Source organism: Rhamphochromis sp. 'chilingali', assembly GCF_963969265.1.
Source record: "Rhamphochromis sp. 'chilingali' genome assembly, chromosome: 4".
NCBI classification, from domain to species: Eukaryota; Metazoa; Chordata; class Actinopteri; order Cichliformes; family Cichlidae; genus Rhamphochromis; species Rhamphochromis sp. 'chilingali'.
Genome location: NC_137948.1, coordinates 12,576,538 through 12,595,955, shown reverse-complemented (window position 1 = coordinate 12,595,955; position 19,418 = coordinate 12,576,538). Strand labels below are relative to the sequence as shown.

General features: G+C 38.2%; 1 protein-coding gene across 1 annotated transcript; it reads right to left on the bottom strand.

Moving 5' to 3' along the window:
- Window positions 1-634: 634 nt before the first annotated feature.
- shoc2 (SHOC2 leucine rich repeat scaffold protein) lies at window positions 635-16,989 on the bottom strand. Its single transcript, XM_080879755.1, has 9 exons — window positions 16,914-16,989; window positions 6,733-7,775; window positions 6,088-6,225; window positions 5,856-5,986; window positions 5,515-5,703; window positions 4,640-4,762; window positions 4,190-4,327; window positions 3,631-3,748; window positions 635-2,622 (listed from the first exon to the last, which is right to left on the bottom strand). The coding sequence occupies exons 2-9, from the start codon at window positions 7,397-7,399 to the stop codon at window positions 2,414-2,416; spliced, it is 1,713 nt and encodes a 570-aa protein (XP_080735881.1). The 5' UTR covers window positions 7,400-7,775; window positions 16,914-16,989; the 3' UTR covers window positions 635-2,413.
- Window positions 16,990-19,418: the final 2,429 nt, after the last annotated feature.

Below are 19,418 nucleotides of genomic sequence, written 5' to 3'. Positions count from 1 at the left end.
GTTGTGTCCGAACGATTTGATCTGTGTGAAAACCACCGGGCCTGATGCTTAACCGAAAAGGTCAGTGGATTTGTCCCTTGTCAGGTTTTCGAGTGAAGTCTCTATCGTTCTTGGGAGTGGATCGTTTTCCCTTCTCCTGCCCTACTCGGCTCCCTCTGTCTCGGAACAGCATATGTTTAAGTCCATGAAAAGCAGCAACAGGTTCTGCTGGTAAATTAGAAGCAGCGTTTCATTGTTCCCCCAACCCTGACCCGACCCAACTCCAACGTGAGCTGTGGTGCTCACGTCACGTCACCTGTTGAGAAGAGTGGCCAACACAACCCACTAAAACACACCAAGCTGCTGCAGAGAAAGTAGGCCCACACATGTCAATACAAAAAAAGATCCATGATTGAATATAGAATTGGGATGCAAAACATCTTAAGGAAACAAAAAAGGTTTGGTTTGATTTCCTTTTGTTGGATTCTTAAAATGGACAGTCACAGGAGATAATACTAACTGAAAGCACATTTTATCATTTTGAAAAAAAACAAACAAACAAAAAAAACCCCAAAACAAATTGATTTAAAATAAACTGGGCTCATTTGAACTGCAGTTAGCTGTTATGCTTGCAACAGAGAAAGCAGGATATGTGAATATTAAAACTGTCTCACACCCAGAGACCTTTTTTTTTTTTTTTTTTTTTTACAGTTCAAGAGAGCAGGTTCCTTTGCGACTGAAAGGAAAACCTTCCCCAAAGAAAGTTACCATTTATTTTGAGCCAGTGAAACTCAGCATTTATATTTAATTGATACAAATTTACAACCGTTTAACAAATAAAATACTTCTGAAACAAAATGCCCCCATTCAAAAATAATCAATGAGAGACTACTGATTTTTTTTTTTGTCTTAATATAGAGAATGCAAATAAAAAGTGCATACAAGCAGCAGCATTGCTGGGACAGTGTGGGACAACAAAGATATCTTTAAAAAAAATTAAGTTACAAATCAATACAAATCAAGGGAATAGTTTGCATGATGCTATTAAGATTCTTAACTCGACCCTGTGAAAACAAACTACAGAAAATTAAAGACATCTTTTAAAAAGAAAAAAGAAAGAACTTTCAAGAAGTTACCGGCCAATGTTTTATTATAAATGTTTTTCTTCTTTTTTTTTTTTTAAACTCTCATACACTCACCACTTGCTCCAGAAGCTCAAAACGTCTTTTAAAAACGCTTGATATGTTGGTCAATGATCAACTGGATGACAGCTATGCAACCCAACACTGAAGATAATATCAAACAAGTAAACATAACTAAAAATTGCACTCAAGGCAACAACCAGTATTTGTATTAATATATAAAAACATCATTTATCCCATCACCTATGTATGCGCTGATGTTTCTCAATACCTTTTTGTCACATAAAATCAATATAGACAGGGCCCACAGCACTGCCTGCTTTGGAGAAAAGTCCAAGTTGCTTCTGTTTTTCAAGCATGTGTGATTGGCATTTCTCTATGTATGCATTTACTATCTCCTGCTGCTATTTATTTTTAAAAAAGACCCTAAAAAAGTAAAAACAAAAAGTAACAGCAGTAATTTAAAAAAAAAAAAAAAAGTTACCGAAATAATTTATGTCTTTGTACTCTTGTGGTCAACCGTGTTTAGAAATAAACCACTGGTTCACTCTAGACATAGGCACATTTAAAAAAAAATTAAAAGGTTAAAAAAACAAAACAAAACAAAATGCCAAAAAAAAAAAAAAAAAAGAACACCATCATTAGACCTTTGTTCTCTATAGTCAAGAAGCAATTAACACAATTTATGTCAAGGGAAGATGAGGTTTAAAAAAAATGTTTTAAAAATGGGAGAGTCAAAAGAATATATAACAAGATGACGTTAAAAATCACGGCAGCAGCAGTAAATTAAAAGTTCCAAAGACTTTTTGTTTGTTTTTGCATACAATTGTATCCTTGCTCACATAATAGATGCTTGTAATTACCGTAAATACATTGGCAATGGGAGCATGGTTTATATGGTTGAAAGACTTGCCACTTAGCTCACAGTTACTCAATATATATAACTTTATATATCTTCAGTTTTGGCAAATAGATGGAAATAATTCCTCTTGTATGATTCGGAATGAAAGACGAGTTACGGGTGATGGACTGGCGTCCTAAAATGACCGTGATAAACTGGAGAAACACAGAAGTCAAGTCTCCAAAGGTTTGCTTTGCTTCTGCCCAAGGATGATAAAAAGAAACATTTTCCTCCTCAGTATCCTCTTTTTATTTGCCCCACCGACACCTGTTGTGACGAGTGTGTTTTCTTTACAGTGTATGATACACATAATGAGGGTGGGCAGGCAAAAGGGTGCAGAGCAAGTGGAGGGTTTGCAGTTAATCAGGACTGGCATTGAGCTGCTCTTGGCTCAGACCATGGCACGGTATGGTCCCTGCATCTTGAGGAACTGAATGATGAAGGAAGGGCCTCCTGCGACAATCTGGGGTGGCAGATGGGTGAGGGGACAGTTCTCTATGCTCATGATGGACAGTTTACTGCAGAGGGCCAGCTCAAATGGAAGGCTGTGCAGGTTGGGGTTGTCGTTGAGGTACAGTTCCTCCAAGTTCTCCAGTGTGCCTGAGGACAGACATTATGCAGTGTTAGTTGAAGCGTATACTGTCATCCAGGGAAACTGTGTCAATAAAATAATTTTTTTTCAATGACAGCTCCTTTATTTAGTATATTAGATTTGATGCACTTTAAGCACTCATGAAATAGCAAATGAGGTACGCATAAGTGCAATTAATTCCAGCGCGCCAAAAGCTCAGGTCAGATTAGGTTCTGGTCATCTCCGCTAGACACCCCTGGCTCTGAGCAAAACAGCATCACCAATCTATTGTTCAAAGAGACAGCCAATGAGAATAAACTTGGGCTAAAAGCAGGGCACCTAAGTGCAGTTAAAGATAATCCAGGATTATTAAGAATGAAACTGTGCAAAGCTGCTGTAGTAACTACCACGTCAAGAATAAAAGTATTTTATTTATATTGCAAGAGGTTTCCTTGTAATGTTTTGCAATAAACTTTACTGATCATGATACCTAATGCTGCAACTAGTAATAATACAAACTGCCAGTTAGTGTCCTTTTGAAAGGCTTCACATGTTAGTGAATATGAAGGGCAACAACATAATTCATTCATATTAGAAAGGCCAAATTAAACCAAGCTCAGAAAAAAAATCATTAATGGCCATTAAGATGGTAAGGGCAAAACCTCCAATCTTCATTAGCTATACAAATTTTAAGTCTTACAAACTATAAATGTTGCACTGTTACTGCTTCAAAAGAAAATCCAAATACCTCTATACCACATCTATAACCTACTTCTCTCTGCCTAAACACTCTAAAAATACACTAACCTTATCTTCTTTCCCCACTCATTTTAATCTCTGGCTTAACGCAACACTAACAAAGCTATCCAGATTGGTCCAGTCACTGGGAGGAAGGGTCAGAGGTGGCACATACTGTGGACTGTTAAGCTCTTGAACTCTAATGGTTACGCTTAGCCTTTATGGAAAAAAATAATGGTTACATGTATTTTCTTTGTCATAAAGGAGATTTTCAGAATGGGTATAAGAGGAGTACTGACCAATCTCCTCCGGAAGGTGTTGCAGCTGGTTCTCCCCCAAACCCAGATGAGTCAGGTTGAGGAGGTGGCCGATTCCTCTGGGTAACATAGTCAGCTGATTATTTGTCAACACCAGTTTCTGAAACGAAGGTAGAGACAGCACAATGAAACTGTAAAAAGGCTTCTGATTCCACTGTATGCCACAGCATTTACCAGCTGGAGACCAACTGTGGATGATTATCTAATGTGTAGACAGGCTGTGCTGTATCTGCTCCTTAAAACTAAAGTGATTTCTATGATAAAGGATTAGGATCTCAGTTTTTAAGATTGTTAAAACAACTGATTCTGATTCATATACTTATGTGACTTATGTATGTATGTATGTATGTATGTATGTATGTATATATATGTATATATTGTACTATTCTTAGTTAGCGTATTGTCTGTCTTGTCTTAATGTTGGTTTAAAATGGAGCACTGTAACAAAAAATAATTTCCCCCAGGGATCAATAAAGTATTCTGATTCTGATTTACAACAGAAATCAGAGCAACCAGACAATTTTAGCAATGGTAGGCTTACCTGTAAATCTTTCAGATAAGCGATTTCATTAGGTAGACATTCCAACTTGTTTTCCTCCAAGTCAAGCTCCCTTAACTTTCTCAAATTCCCAATACCATGTGGTAACTTCTTGAGAAGATTATTGGACAAAATTAACACCTGTGAAGACAATGAGGGTTTTTTTTTTAATAAGGAACAATCAGACAGCTTGGCACTATTAAATATAATGATTCACAGAATTAAACAATTAAACATCACAATTAAACCAAAAAATAAACCCAGAAAAAGCAACAGCGGCTGATATGAGTTTATTTAATAAATCACTAGCCTCAAAGATAAGTTCCCAATGTTCATAATTTATTATAAATCTGTACCAAATATCATCTCTTAGATATTGTGCTGAGATACTAAAAAAAAATCAAAAAAAAAAAAAAAAAAAAATCACCCAACATTTATGTATGAAAGACTCACCTCCAGAGAAGCAAGACCACAGATATCCTCTGGGATCTTAGTCAGCTGATTGGTGGCCAGGTTAAGTTCAACCATGCTAGTCCATGTACCAAAATCCAAAGGCAGTGCTGTTAACTGGTTGTCCTGAGCGAAGACAAAGGAAAAGCGTTATTAGCAATATAACTGACTATTCAGTGAGTCAACAAAATAGGGTGAGCAGACTGATGGATTACATTAGATATGCTTCTTACAATAAAACATATTCTTTTGAAATGACACTTTAAGAGTACTCACCGTGTGTTTTTTTTCCACGTAACAGATATTTGACTTCGATATATTTAATGATTCCATGAACTTTTATCGTTCTACCTCACTTTTATTAGAACTACTGTAAAAGCAAACTTTCCAAAAGTGCAGAATGTTGATTTGTTGCTTTGTTAAATATCAAAATTTTCTATGAATTCACAGGAGTGCATAACTTTTTGTATGTGACTCCATATTGCTCAGGTATAACAAAGCTTCAGTTCAATACCTGATGTTCCTGTGGTTTTTCTTCTCTGAAGATATTTTAACATGTCACAGCACAGATTCAATAATGTTCAAATTCAATTTAGCTCCCTCAGTTTCAGCCTCCTAGTATTGCTCATGCTAGCTCACAGTCACAGCTTACTGGAACACTTGACAATAACAGAGCCATTGTCCACCTGGACCTTTCTTTTTACGACAAGTCAAATATGTCTGCGGTAAAAACCAGGCTTAATATTCACCCGTTTTATCCTCTTGTGATACCTTACTACCACCAGACTTTGGCAAAAATAAAACAACAGCAGATAAAATGGAGATAATTTAACCAAAAGATATTAATTGTATATTGTATTACAAGCGTATAACTATACCTTCATGTTAAGCTTGCTTAACACTTTTGCCCTGGAAAAGATGCCAAAGGGTATCTTGTTGATACGGTTGTGCTCCATGTTGAGAGAGTAAATGGTTGAGAACTGGGATGGCCCACCCACAGGGTACGACTGGAAGCAGTTTCTTGCCAGTGTTAAACTCGTCAGATTGACCAAACTTGACAGCAGACCCTGGCCAAATACAGAAACAGTAGCATGGCAGGAATCATATGAGCAGGACAAGGCTGTTGGTATATGCGGTTGGGTTTTACACTGGATATATTCACAAGTAGACCACAAACATATCATATTACATTTGTGATAAAAATCCATGGTCTACTTACCTCTGGCAACACTGAAATGTTGTTGTTTTCAAGATTTAGCTCCTCCAGTTCTCGACATAGCGCTAAAGATCTGGGAATAGCTGACAATCTATTGTACCTCAGACCTAAGCGATTTATGCTTGACAAGTTTCCTGAAATAGTAACCAAAAACATTTTTTGCAGTCTTTTTGTATCATTATTAAATGTAGCTGGATTCACAAACTGATGAATACAAATGATGTAGTTATATTACCTATAGTCTCTGGGAGGTCCAAGAGCTCATTGTGCTGCAAGTCGAGGTTAGTTATCTGTGTGCAATTTCCAATCTCCCTCGGTAGGTGTTCCAACTGGTTATGGGCAACGTCCAGAGTAATGAGGCTGCATAGCTCCCCTGCAAGAAGATGCATACAAAATACAAAAACTACTAATTCAACAAGGGTGTTTTCAATATTATACACTGGCCTCACTGACAACTTCTAAGCCTTTTGTCTCATTCCACATAAAGAGAATTAAAATACAGATTTAAATGTGCAGAACAGATTTTTTTCCCCCCGAATTGGAACAGCCAAGTTAACAGCAACAATTTTTAAATGCACTACAGTACGTTAGAGAGAACATTAATAACAGCGTTGTAATTGTCAGTTTGGGATTTTGGAATTTAGTAATGGTCTATGTAGTACTGCTGGAGCTGAAGGAGACTGTGTATAGGGGTGTTGTAGAATCATATACATTAAAAAAATGGCCATCACAACGTACACCCTGATTGAAAATTAATACAGCTAAATATTTCAAATCCATGGTCAATCACTCCCTTACACTGGAATCTTCTTACAGTCAGTGAAAAAAGGCTGTCTTTTGTCCTTCCTTCACCTGAAAAATTCATTTCCATTTTACTCACCTATCTCAGCGGGTAGCTGTTTGATCTTGTTCTCACGAATGCTGAGCATGGTGAGTTTGGATAGGTTTCGGATGTCCTTCTCCACTGTTGTAATGCGATTGAAGCGCAAGTACAGCGTGGTCAAAGATGTCAAGCGATAGACGACTGGTGGTATCTCTCTTAGCTTGTTATGTCGGAGGTCAAGCATTCGAAGCTTCTTCAGGGAGTCCAGGGAGTCAGGCAAACTGGTCAGGGAGTTCTCACTGAGGGCCAAAGTGACCAGGCCTGATAGGCAACCCACCTCAGCTGGCAGGCTCTGCAGCTTATTGCTGTATAGGTAGAGTTCAGTCAACTGTGTCAACTCCTTAATGGAAGTGGGCAGAGTGTGAATGGACCGCTTGGACAAATCCAGTCTCGTCGAATTCTCCTCCCGACATTTGTTAAGCTCTTTGATCACCTCTGCGTTACTGGACTTCTTGCGTGTACCTGTTGCTGGGTTTGGCCGCTTTATCGTATTGTCAACGGAGAAGGCAACACCTGGTGTTGAGCTGCTGGTGTCCTTCTTTCCTTCTTTGGCATCTTTCCCTTTGGTCTTCGGGTCTTTGCCCCCATCCTTCACTAAGCCGGCCGGACCACCTTTGGGGTCCTTTTCTTTCGTTTCTTTATCTTTACCTAAAGTACTACTCATGTCGACGTTATCGGGGAACCTACAAGATTGCTCATGGGAGTCTCTCTTGTCAGGTCACTTATTCCAAAAAAACAGGACAGACAGCCAAAGAGGCTTTTAAAAAACACATTCCTGTGCAGGCCCACACATTTACAATTACCCTTGGAATAAAGGCCTTTGGATCCAAAGACTTTTTGGATACTTATGATACTTTGTCCCTTTGTTAAAATGCCATGGGAGAAAAAATCCTTTGAAGTAGCTGGATTGTGGCATCCATAGGCCACATGCTTAAGTGTTTGAACAGCACACGATCCCAGGACCTTCGGATGGAAGCTCTTTCCCGTTGCAAAGGTTAATGAAGGTTTGTTTTTTTCTTTTAAAATTCCTTCGACGTTTGCTGTGGGAGAAAAACAGAAATTTTGTTTAAATTGGCAATTTTTACACTTTACAAATATAACACTTTGGATTTTGACAGTAAATTTTAACTAGCTGTCAGTCACTTTCTCACACAATTTTTGTTTCTTTTAACTCTTTCCTGGCAGTTCTGACAAAAAGAAATACCCCTTTTTGAAAGAACTTCTAAGAACAAAATGTTTAGAAATATTTTCTACTCTGATGATGAATCTTAAAAGTGTTTCCTACTAAAAGAATGCAGTTCTCATTACCATTTAAAATAAATCTTTAGTCCTCTTGTAGTGGGCAAAGATCAGAATATGTGTATATGAAAACTGAGAAAAAAAGAGAATAAAATGTAAACATGCTCCTTAGAGTTGTGCTGATATATGACAATGTCGAGATCAAAGATTGTAAAAATGAGCGGCGATAGCATAGGTAATTTTTATTGCATTTCCTCTTTAATGCATTAAATCATTATTACCATTATCATCATTATGAAAGTTTAATAAATTGGATCTGCCTTCACTATCATTTCTCCATAGAATCAACACATGCAACACAGAGATGTCTGGGTTTGCAAAGGCACGAAATTAATGTGAGTGAAGCAGCTGTAGCGAACCATCATCATCTACTGACAGAAAACAGGAGGATATTTCTGACCGCCGTACTGATTTTTGAATTAGAGCTTAATGTGACTACTGAGATGCTCTTCTATCTTATCTCATTAGGCCTTAGTCATCTAGGTCTAGAAACCAGGCAGTGATCCCCTGAAAACATCTGGCTGCTAGGGAGAAGCGTGTATTCCCAGACCGTCTGACAACAGGCTGCTGGCTGCCAGTGTGTGAATTTGCAAGAACTGAAAAGAGGGTGATTGATTTGATCACTAGCAGGTTGCTGCTGTTAACGAGTGTAATACAAATAGGAAATTCAGACCACTCACCCTCAAAGTAAAAAGTTGCAATTTTTGAAACATGGTGGTTTGAGTGTTAAGTAGGGCTGCCACGATTAGTCGACTAGTCACGATTACGTCGACTATCAAAATCGTCGACGACTGATTTAATAGTCGACGCGTCATTTGAAGCTTTGTAAGATCACAAAAGCAGGAATAAGTAGCAGGATTTAAGAGTGTAATAACGGACTGAAACAGAAGATGGCAGCACTGCATGTACAAGGATGCCAGCTGCCGTTAAACCCCGAAGAAGAAGAAACTGTGTCCCAGAATTCATAGCGCGGCCCAGCGCAGTTGTCAACAATGGCGGCAGCTAGTTAGTTTTAATATTACTCTTATTATTCTTTCTGGGTCACAAAATAAACGTTTAACATATTTTCAGGCGAGAATGTAGCTGTGTAAACCTCAAATATCTGCTCAGTTTATCAAGACACCACATATTTTCAAAAGCGCTCCGACGTTTTCGGAGGCGTCTGTTACCCACTAGCTCGATAGCTAGCCGGGGGCCATGAGAGCACCGGACTCCCGGCAGATCGTTTTCAAACCCACCGCCCTACTCAGGTTAAACATATACAAGTCACTTAGATAACTTAAAAATGTTATTGTTTGGCTTTTTTCAGTATTTTATTTGTTCCTGAGTAAATCGGCTGAGTTTATTAAACTCCACCGAAACAATCTGCACATTTAATTAGAATTCAATTAACTATCATCTTGTCTTTATTTTTAGTTAGCACAGACCTTAAACACTTAAAGCTGTAAGCTAATGATAGTTATATAAGAGCAGATGCTGCTGGTGCAATAAGCTGTACTTTTACGTTCAATGGATGATGATCTGATTAGTCGACTAATCGCAAAAATAATCGGTGACTAGTCGACTATCAAAATAATCGTTTGTGGCAGCCCTAGTGTTAAGGACTTTTATTTTAAATGAAAAAAACTGTCCATTTCGAGTTTGTATCACACTTTCACAACCGCTTGAAGGTCAGCAAATGTTTTCAGACATATTTGTGTATTTCATACAAACTACAAGTGACCACAGCAACCTACTGACCAAAGCAATTGCACAGAGGGTTTCAGTGCAGCACCGTATAGCTCTTTGGAACCAATTTCACTTGGCGATAGCAGCAAGCAGCCTCCTGAAACCACTTGCCAATGGTAAGGAATACTTAGTCAATTTCACAGAAACCTCACGCAACCAGTCAAAACCGGTTGAGCAACCCTCCACCCACCTCCTCTGTATCTTTTATCAGACATAACTGGTTACCGGGAGATTGCAGACCAGTCTCTCAACTTATGTGATTGGAGCTGTGACTTTTTTCTTCATCTGGTTTTTCTGTCAGTGGAAAAACTCAGCTGTGTGAGAAGGGTATGGAATAGAGGTCAGGCAAGATGGGTAAGATAGGTGAAATGTTTTATTCAAGGGGGGGAGGATGATGGATGCTACTACAGCTCTACGGTTAACAAGTCAAGAGTCAGCAAAGGTTGACTTTATACCGTTTTAGCTGTTCAGCTGATATCTACCCACTTAAGTTAACTACTTATAGTAGACTCATTGTTGTACTGAACATGCGACATTGCTAGAAAACTGCCGGAACATGTTTCTCTTATTGTGTTTCACTGGCATTTAAACAAGATACACTGACAATATTCTTCCTTAAAAAAAACAGGTTTCATATGCTGTCATTATAATTAAGATATTGAGTGTGCTCTGCCAGATCAAGAAATCTGTTTAATTCACTCAAGCATAACCTCACACCAACTACAAAACAAACATTGCATTGTTCTAAGTCTAACACCCCACTTAACCACCCCATACAAAATTTACAACGAAATGATCATATTGACTCCTGAGGCAATACTTATGCCCTAGATGTCCAGAGCAAACAAGAACGGATGTTAAAGAATATATATGTGTGGTACTTGTCTCAAATACTCCCAGACAAAACACAGTCCTTTGGATCTTTATGTGACAAACTAAGACAGCCTCTCTCTGGCAGCCGTCTCTGTTTAGCCTCTTGCTGGTGCACCTTGATGACTGTGTAAGCTCTCCAGCACTAGTACAGGCTAAGCTGCAGCAAAAAGAGAGGCAGGTTTGGCTCAGGATCAGAGCCAAGTGAAAAGGTTAGGACTGCTGAGAGTAATCTTTAGAAGTGGTTTTCAAAGCATGAAGTTCCCACAACAACAGGTCATATGACCTTTTGGGTAAAAGAAATGTTTGGTCAATAGTAGCACCCCTTACATGAGAGAAAGCCTTGTAGTGTGTTTCTGTAAATAATAAAATGATGTATCCACTGCTCTTTTTCCCTGTCATAAATAAGTTAAACAGCTAATACTGTCTCTAACAGGCATACCTGTGTACTACATATTTAAAGAAAATGAGAATACCCAGGCCAGTCCAACTCCTAGAGCAATGTAAACCAAACTGTGCAAGCAACTTCCTTTTATGGTTGTACTCTCCGTACCTGTCCTTTTACTTCTTTATGGCTATAACAAACTGCAAGTAAAAAAAAAAATCATCTGTATAGATTTGAATGCAGTTATAGACTTATAAGAGTTGTTGTATGTTATGCACACAATATGCACACTGATTTCAAATCAGTGCAGTTAAGAGTCCAATGCATTCTGCTTTCATTTCATCTGTTTCTCTCGTCTCTGTGAATGGTAGACATGAGCATTGATCAGTGGTCACGACTATTTGCATAGTAATGATCGTGAAACTGAGCTCATGGCTCACTGTTAGTCAGTGGTGCTAGTTTTCGTCATTATGCGAAAGTACTGTTTATAAGGTTAGGGAAACCTACAGTGAACTGAGACTGAAGAAGTCACGTGAATGTGTAACAAAACATTTCTCCTGCTACATCCAAATGAATGGAGAAAACTTTCTCTGATTTTTCTCCACTCCTTTGCTTTTTTTGGTTCACCATGTGTGTGCCGATAAAAAAAAGAGTTTAAGGTAACTTGTCACATTACTGGAAATGAAATTCCAGTACAACTGTGGATGCTCCTTAATCCAAAAATGAACCAATATCAACCCCAAATTTTTGGAAGACAGCTGCCAAAACAATCCTGAATATGATGACAAAGGTCAGAATGCCACAAGCTCTGCTGCTGATAGTGGAGTTAGTCGTGTCCGAGGCACTGGCTGGTCTCTTGCTGATATAGTTGAAGCACAAGAAAGAGATTAGGGCAACTCCTGGCTCCATAAGACCAACATTTAGGCTACATACAAAAGTAAAAGAAAACGAAAATGAAGCCAAGAGAGAAAAGCAATGTTGTCCCCTCCCTTTGAGCTTTGCTCCACTTGATTTTACCTGAATACAGTCAACTAAGGAGAAATATACTTTTATTTCATAGGTATTCTGCTTAATTTGTCCTTGGGACTAAGCACCAAAGAACAGTTGCCTCATAGATAAAGCAAAGACTGTGTCTCATTTATGGCAATCTGATCAACTAGAATGCATTTTATGCTTTAATGAATGAAACAGTCAAAAATATTTTTATTCAAATCCTGGAGCATTTCCTTTGGGAGTGACCAAAACCTCTCTGGTGGGACCAAAATTCTTTGTATGCAGGATAAACCCTGAATTTGTGATTATCGTATCATCATTGTCAGTAGCAATGACAGTAAAACATTTCCCTAAGCAAAACAAGGGTATTATGATTTGTATGTGTCAAATAAATGCAGTGGTTTCTGTAAAAATCACTAAGTGGCTTAATATTTAAATGAGCAAATACATTATCACTTCAGAAGGATAATAACAGAACACATTAAGAAGAAGCACCAACAGGTAAGAGCGCTGTTGAACAACCACAGATTCAAGATATTCAGCCACTAGGTTAAGGCAAGTCCCTATTTGCATGAATGTAATGGTTGGCTATAAATACTGGAGTCCTGCTCAATTTGGATCATTTTAACATTGGCTCTAGCAGGCAGCATTCAAAAGCCCCTCACTTGGCTAGGTTCCTGCACAATGATAAATGATGATAAATAGAATCTAACAGCAATACATATATTCAAATACTAAAGACTGACAATATGTGACACCAACCTTTCAAGTGGGGATATGCTATAGCCAATACGGGTGGGAGAAAAACTGACACAAATATGAGAGATTTTGATATTTCGACTGCCAATACCCTATCGATACAGGGACACCAAATATCAATAATGTATTACAGAAATTAAAATACTCTTGTGCACCACCAATCCTGAGATAATTTTAGCCCAACAATATTACATTTTGTTACAAGGAAACTACAAGGAAACAAATCTGAACACACTCAGCTTGACAAAGCTACCTCCTAATTCAGAACAAGCTAACAGCTCACTCACAAGTAAAAATAGGATAGCAACCTCACTGCATCTACTAAAATTGGTGATGGCATCAATTTTTTTTTGCATACTGTAGTGTCTGAATGGTTGCTCAGATTTTGAGAGTGTTTCACAATCACAACCACTTTTGATCGCAAGGCAACTGCACAGGTGGCCAGATAGGAGGCAACCTTTCTGCAAACAGTCACAGTCTTACTTAGACTTACTGCAATCACTCAAGTGAGACTGCTAAAGGTTTGCAAATAATTTCTAAGCTATAAATGCAGACACATTGCCAATATGTTACCACCAGTCTGAATGCGTTTCCAGGAGACTCGACTCAGCTGGCTTTGAGCTGGATGTATTCTGGTTATAATCCTTTTTATTAGGAAAGTTGTTGAGTGTAAATGTAGCAGTTCAATATGAATTTCTGATAAATGATACAAATATGTGATAGCAATAGATATTTGATTTTTGACCATTTATCACAGTTAATTGTTGTATTAGCATAAAAAAGATTGCATGCAATTGCCAACTTGAACCATTTGAATCACACACTGATAGCAAACTGACTCCACCTTAAGATAACATTTCTGGCAGTGTTGATATGCCTGAAATCTCATTTTGCACCAAAAAGAAAAATAACTTATCAAATAAGGTCATCTTATTGAATGAAAAAAAGATCAGTGATATCTAGAGAAAACTGCTGTTACTTGAAAAAAAATTTTCAACATAAACTTTCTCAACAAATAACATTTAAACTCATCTCTCAGAAGAAATTATATACATATTATTAAGGCTTATTACAATAAATATTACATAAATTAAAACACTCCACTGTAAACTAATATCAGAGTAGGTCTTCAGCTGGTTTAGCATGTAAGACAATGTCCTATCCTATCCAAGTCAACCTAATTGTATTTAAATAATGCTAAGTCACAACAACAGGTCCCCCAAGGTGCTCCTAAAAGTAAAGAAACTCAGACACCATGTAGAATGATCAGTGTAACTTTTCTTCTCTATGTGCATCACTCTAATTTTGCACTTTGAACATTCCCTCACATCAGTTCTGATAGTTTCAGTAATCTACATCCAGCAATTTGCTGAAATCTGTGACTCCTTATATTGATGTTATGCTTATTATTTTTTATTACTGAGACAATGATTGTTATTCTCTCAATGATAAATATAAAACCTGCGGTGAAAAAGTAGCCAGAAATGCACAAGAGATATTGCTGCATCGACGCAAAGTGTAGTTACATTTCTAGGAAGGTACACGTCAGGTTATGGTGTAGAGTTTCAGAAGGGTTTGTGGTTATGATGTAGCTACAGAGCAGATTTCCTGCTGAGCCATAATTTCCCAGTCAGCAGTTAGCAATAAGCTAGCTAGTTTTTTTTAGCATCTGTTACCCCATGGCTCACTATAGTACCTTTGTGTTAATATAAACACATTACAGCAGACAATCTCTTTCTAAAAAGACTTGGATAAGGGTTCATTTGTTCTTAAACAACAGGAAAAAAAAAGTGCATTTATATTCAGGAAGCAGACACTGAAAACAGACAAATCATAACCAGGTTAGCAATTAATATGTTGTTATGTGGTCTGAGTTATGTGTAACCAAAAGGTTCTATATCCCAGGCTTAATCCTCATAGTGAAACCTTACTTGGCTCATCTGTAAGCCCCAAGGCTCTAGTATACACAGAGATTATTGTTATTATTTTACACCTCATTCTAAACATGTTGTACACATACTGAAGTCTAAGAAAAAGCCATAGAACATGTAAAATGACAACATAATTCTTGGGGGACTGTTCAACCTGAAGACACCACACACATACGGAAAAGGTTTGGTCGGTTGTCAGAACTAGGTTACTGTTAATGCTGTGGTATTGGGTGTGCTTAGTCAGACCAAGAAAGTCTAGTGTACCAAGGATAAACTCAAACCGACTTGCTCCTGCTACGCAAACATGGCCCAGTGGGTGTTAACATTGCAGTAAGCCTACAACCCCATCTAAGCAATCGTTCAACTACTTAGCTAAACCCTACAAAATCCACAAAAGAAAGACAATTTTAACTAGATACGTATGACTGGAAAACCTAATAAGTCAACAAAGGACATAACTCATGTGAAATTATGCAACTACTCAGCCAAACCTGTTTGACCAGAACGGTAAATTATGGATGAGCCTTTAGATCACCCTTCACAACTGACTGATATGCTCATGTGTGACTGTGTGTAAGCTGAAACTACTTGTTTAGCCAATGTAAATATGAGGCTGAACTCAAGCAAGGTTTTGCAGAAAAAGCTAATGCATTTGTCCATCAACACAACCACAACACCACCATAAAGTGCTATTTGAACTTCCCACATAGACTAATGAAGTTATCCATTAAGGATATCTTGGGCCCATCTGCTAATGTCAGTACATTCAGGCATGAGTGGAACTGTTCTCCCTTGTTTGTCCATTATAATCCCTTTAGGATCAGATGATACATGTGCCGATATATCAGCTAATTAGAGAATGCAATAAAGCACGTCCGAAGCAAAGAAATGTTTCAGAGTCAGATTCAAGAAATATTCAGTCATCTGCTTGCTGGTACTTCACAGTAAGTTGAGGCCTGTCAATATAGAATCTCCGTATGATAGAAGGACGCAAAATTGCACAACAGGGGTGAGGTGGCAGCTATCGCTGTTGCCACTAAACAGAACTCCACATGACCCCACTAGGTTGAGGGGGGTCATGTAGGCTACGTGTGCAAATGGCAAACCCCTGGAAACAGACTACCGACAGAAACGGTAGCTACCAGGTCGAGAAGTCGCATTTCAATATCACCCAATTTCCATGATATGAACACCTAATATGGGTATGACAGTGTATTATCAGTAATGTGAGTGTAACACCTTGACGCTAATAATGCTACGTTGTGACTGTTAACCTAACTGCACAAGCTAGACAACTATTTGTCGTAAACCAACTCGAGTAAGCTAAAATGTCTTCTGTTAGCTAAGCCACTTATAAAACTAAGACATATAATACACGTCTCAAAGTCTTTTCTAAACTGGGAGAAACTGCAACCTGCTAAGACGACTGACAACAAGGCAGGAAATAAAAACAGCTAAGCTGAGCGTCAACGGCACGGCAAACGTCAGTTATACCAGACTGCTAAATTGCTACCGTCAGCTAGCGAGCAACTTAGCTTACAAGCTAACGGTACTTTTTTTTTTCCCAAACAAGGAAAATCAAAACAGCTGTCATTAGCACATAATGAAATAAAGGACCATTGGTGGGTGTTTGCTAGACCGTGCAGAGAGGGTGTCGAGATTTGCCCTTAATACTCACACCCAGCGCTTAGCTTAATCATTAGCAGAGGTGTGTGTGTGTGTGTGTGTGTGTGTGTGTGTGTGTGTGTGTGTGTGTGTGTGTGTGTGTGTGTGTGTGTGTAACGCAGGCCCGAGCGGAGCGGCTGTCGGACGTAGACCGACCCGACCGAAGGGGGGGAAATCTCTGCTGTAGCCAGCTGAGTGCATACGGGTAGCAGATACCCAAAGAGAACATCCTGTGAAGGCGTGAAGGCAGCTGATATCCCGACCCGAGCAGCCACGCAAGGCCACAGAAGAGCCGACAACCTGTAACGCTGAATCTAAGCGCCGTTCCCGTTGTGAATATGAGCCGAGAAAAAAGAAAACAGTGAAAAACAGCGGCCATTCCGAAGCTGAACAAAAGAGTGCGTTCGTACTCGCCACCGCAAAATGACACATCGCTGTTACACACGCCTTAACGAGAGGCTGACAAGTACGTTACATCTAGAGCAATGCGTTACCGTGCTGTGGGGATAAAAACGTCCAATGTTAATGTACTAAAATAACTGCTTTACCTTCAGAGGTGTGACTCCGCCATCCTTGCTGCTTCCTCCTCTTTTCCTACACTGCTGCTCTGCTCCCCTCCCTCCCCCGGTCACCAAACTGCGTCATTCACACGCCTAACCAATGTTATCACGAGACTTTGAAATGCAATCAAACGTCCATTATTTTACAAACATTTATCTGTGAAAATCAATCTGAGACAATAATAATGATTGATTACAAACCGGAGCATTAAAACAATGTATTGAAAAGAAAATTAAAAAAGAAAACGAACTCATACAAATCTCTGACTTTTATTAACTGTAAAACTGTGCAAATACATTCTACAACTAAAAAGAGATGAATGTCCTTAAAAAAGCAAGCGGATTTGTTTTCTAATTTATGTCATGTCTCTTCTTCTTTTTTTACACTTATGAAAGTTTTCTGAGTTTTCAGCTCCTGAAAACGCCCCCTCCTGAAAACGCCCCCTCATAAGTGTAAAAAAAAAAAACAAAACCTGCAACCACTTGGGGCTGTGTCCAAAAGTTATTCGCTCCCATGTTAAAATACACACAGCAAAATGTGTAGACTTGCAAAATAGATGCAAAATAAAATCCAATGAATAAATAAAATTGTTCAATGTACATTTAAAACAGTACTACAACAGGCAATTCTATAATTATAACCTATACACTGGACCACCTTTACAAATACAAGACAGATTCAAGCATCAGCAATCTAATTTAAACCACATCATGAACCCATCTGCATAATAAACAATACAAGCATGGTACAATCACAGAGAAATATAGTCAGAGCTATAAAGGTGCAAAAATATCTGTAGTTATGGCTTAGTGCACAATATATGAGAGACTTTCTCTGCAGAAATGGGTTAATGAACTCACCAAACACTAGGATACTTGTGAATCCAGAATATATAAAGGCTGCAGTTTGTTTTGCAATCTTTGACTGAGCTCATGCTTTTAAACCTTGTTGCACAAGCTAAAAAATTGCCTCTTTTTTAGTCTAATTTAGACATATGGGGGTTAATCCAAACATTCCGAATTGCATAAGCCCATGCCCCACAAAACCATTTCTAGTGCAATTGCTGTAGATCCACTACGGAGCTACTGTTAACCAAATAATTAACATGAGTGTGATTGTTACTGCAATAACTTACTAGTGATGCGAGGGGGCAGAGGCCACACAGTTATGGATGGGACTGATAATGCCACCCTTTCATTCTATATGATAACTTCTGGCTTCAAAAACAATAACATGGCAGCAGACAAAATGCTTATGTTAGCTTTCATAATGGGGAACACAAAAACCAGTGGTCATGTCCATGTTTTATATACAGTTTGTTATCTTTACACATTTAATTTACAGTGAATACAATTTACAGATGACAGTGGAAATACACTGCTCAAAAAAATAAAATAAAAAAATAAAGGGAACACAAAAATAAGACATCCCAGATCAGAATGAATGAAATATTCTTATTAAATACTTTTTTTTTTTTACAAAGTTGAATGTGCTAACACCTGTGGATGTCGGGCCCTAATTTACATTGTGTTGTTTAAGTGTTCCCTTTATTTTTTTGAGCAGTTTATAAAAGATCCAAAACCCATCGTTGTGTTGAGTTTTTGTGTTGTATATATCAAACAACTTGTCTAGCTCTAAAAATATTTTTAGTTTCATATAGATCCTAAGTGAGAGTAGATCATTCTAGAACATATTTTCACTTCATGTTTATTGTGGCAATAAAAAATAAGAAGAAAGAGATTATGCACAGACAAAATCATCTATATATTTGTTGCAACCATGACATCCGTACTTGAGAGTGGTTATACTACAAACTAATAACGCTGTCAAGTATTCATTCAAAATTGTATTTTAAGGTACTCATTTTTTATATCCCACTGAAACATATATAAAATACTTGAAATATATACAAAACTCTGAAGGTGAAATAATGCTTTTCATCTGCAGTAATTTCCCCTGACAGATCTAATATTTTTTGTTTAAAAATGTGAGTACTCGACACACCCCTTAGCTATTTTCAAGCCAACCAGAAGCCATCTCTCTGCATATACAGAAACATTACCAACCTATATCAGTGCAATAAGTGCACATAATTATTTTCCTTCTCTGGCTGGTCCCTTTATGGTTCACCATAGTGGATCATCTGCCTCCATCACATCCTACGCCTAGCATCCTCTTCTGTCACACCAACTATGTCCTCCTTCACTACATCAACAAATCTTCTGGTCTTCTTTTCTTTACTCCTGCCTGGCAGCAGTCTTGTCTCTATAACTTTGTCTCCAATATGCTTAAACTCATCTACCTCTGCTCCTTACAGCTACACTGTCACACATGTGTCTCTCTCATCCATACACATGTTCTGTCCAAAAATAAAAGTACAAAAAGACGCTCAATGACCCTGTAAAGCCTGCTTCATAGCGTCAAACATTATTCAAGTTATTGAGTTTTGCTATTCTGCTAGCTGCCTATAGGTGCCAGTAAAACACTGTTCA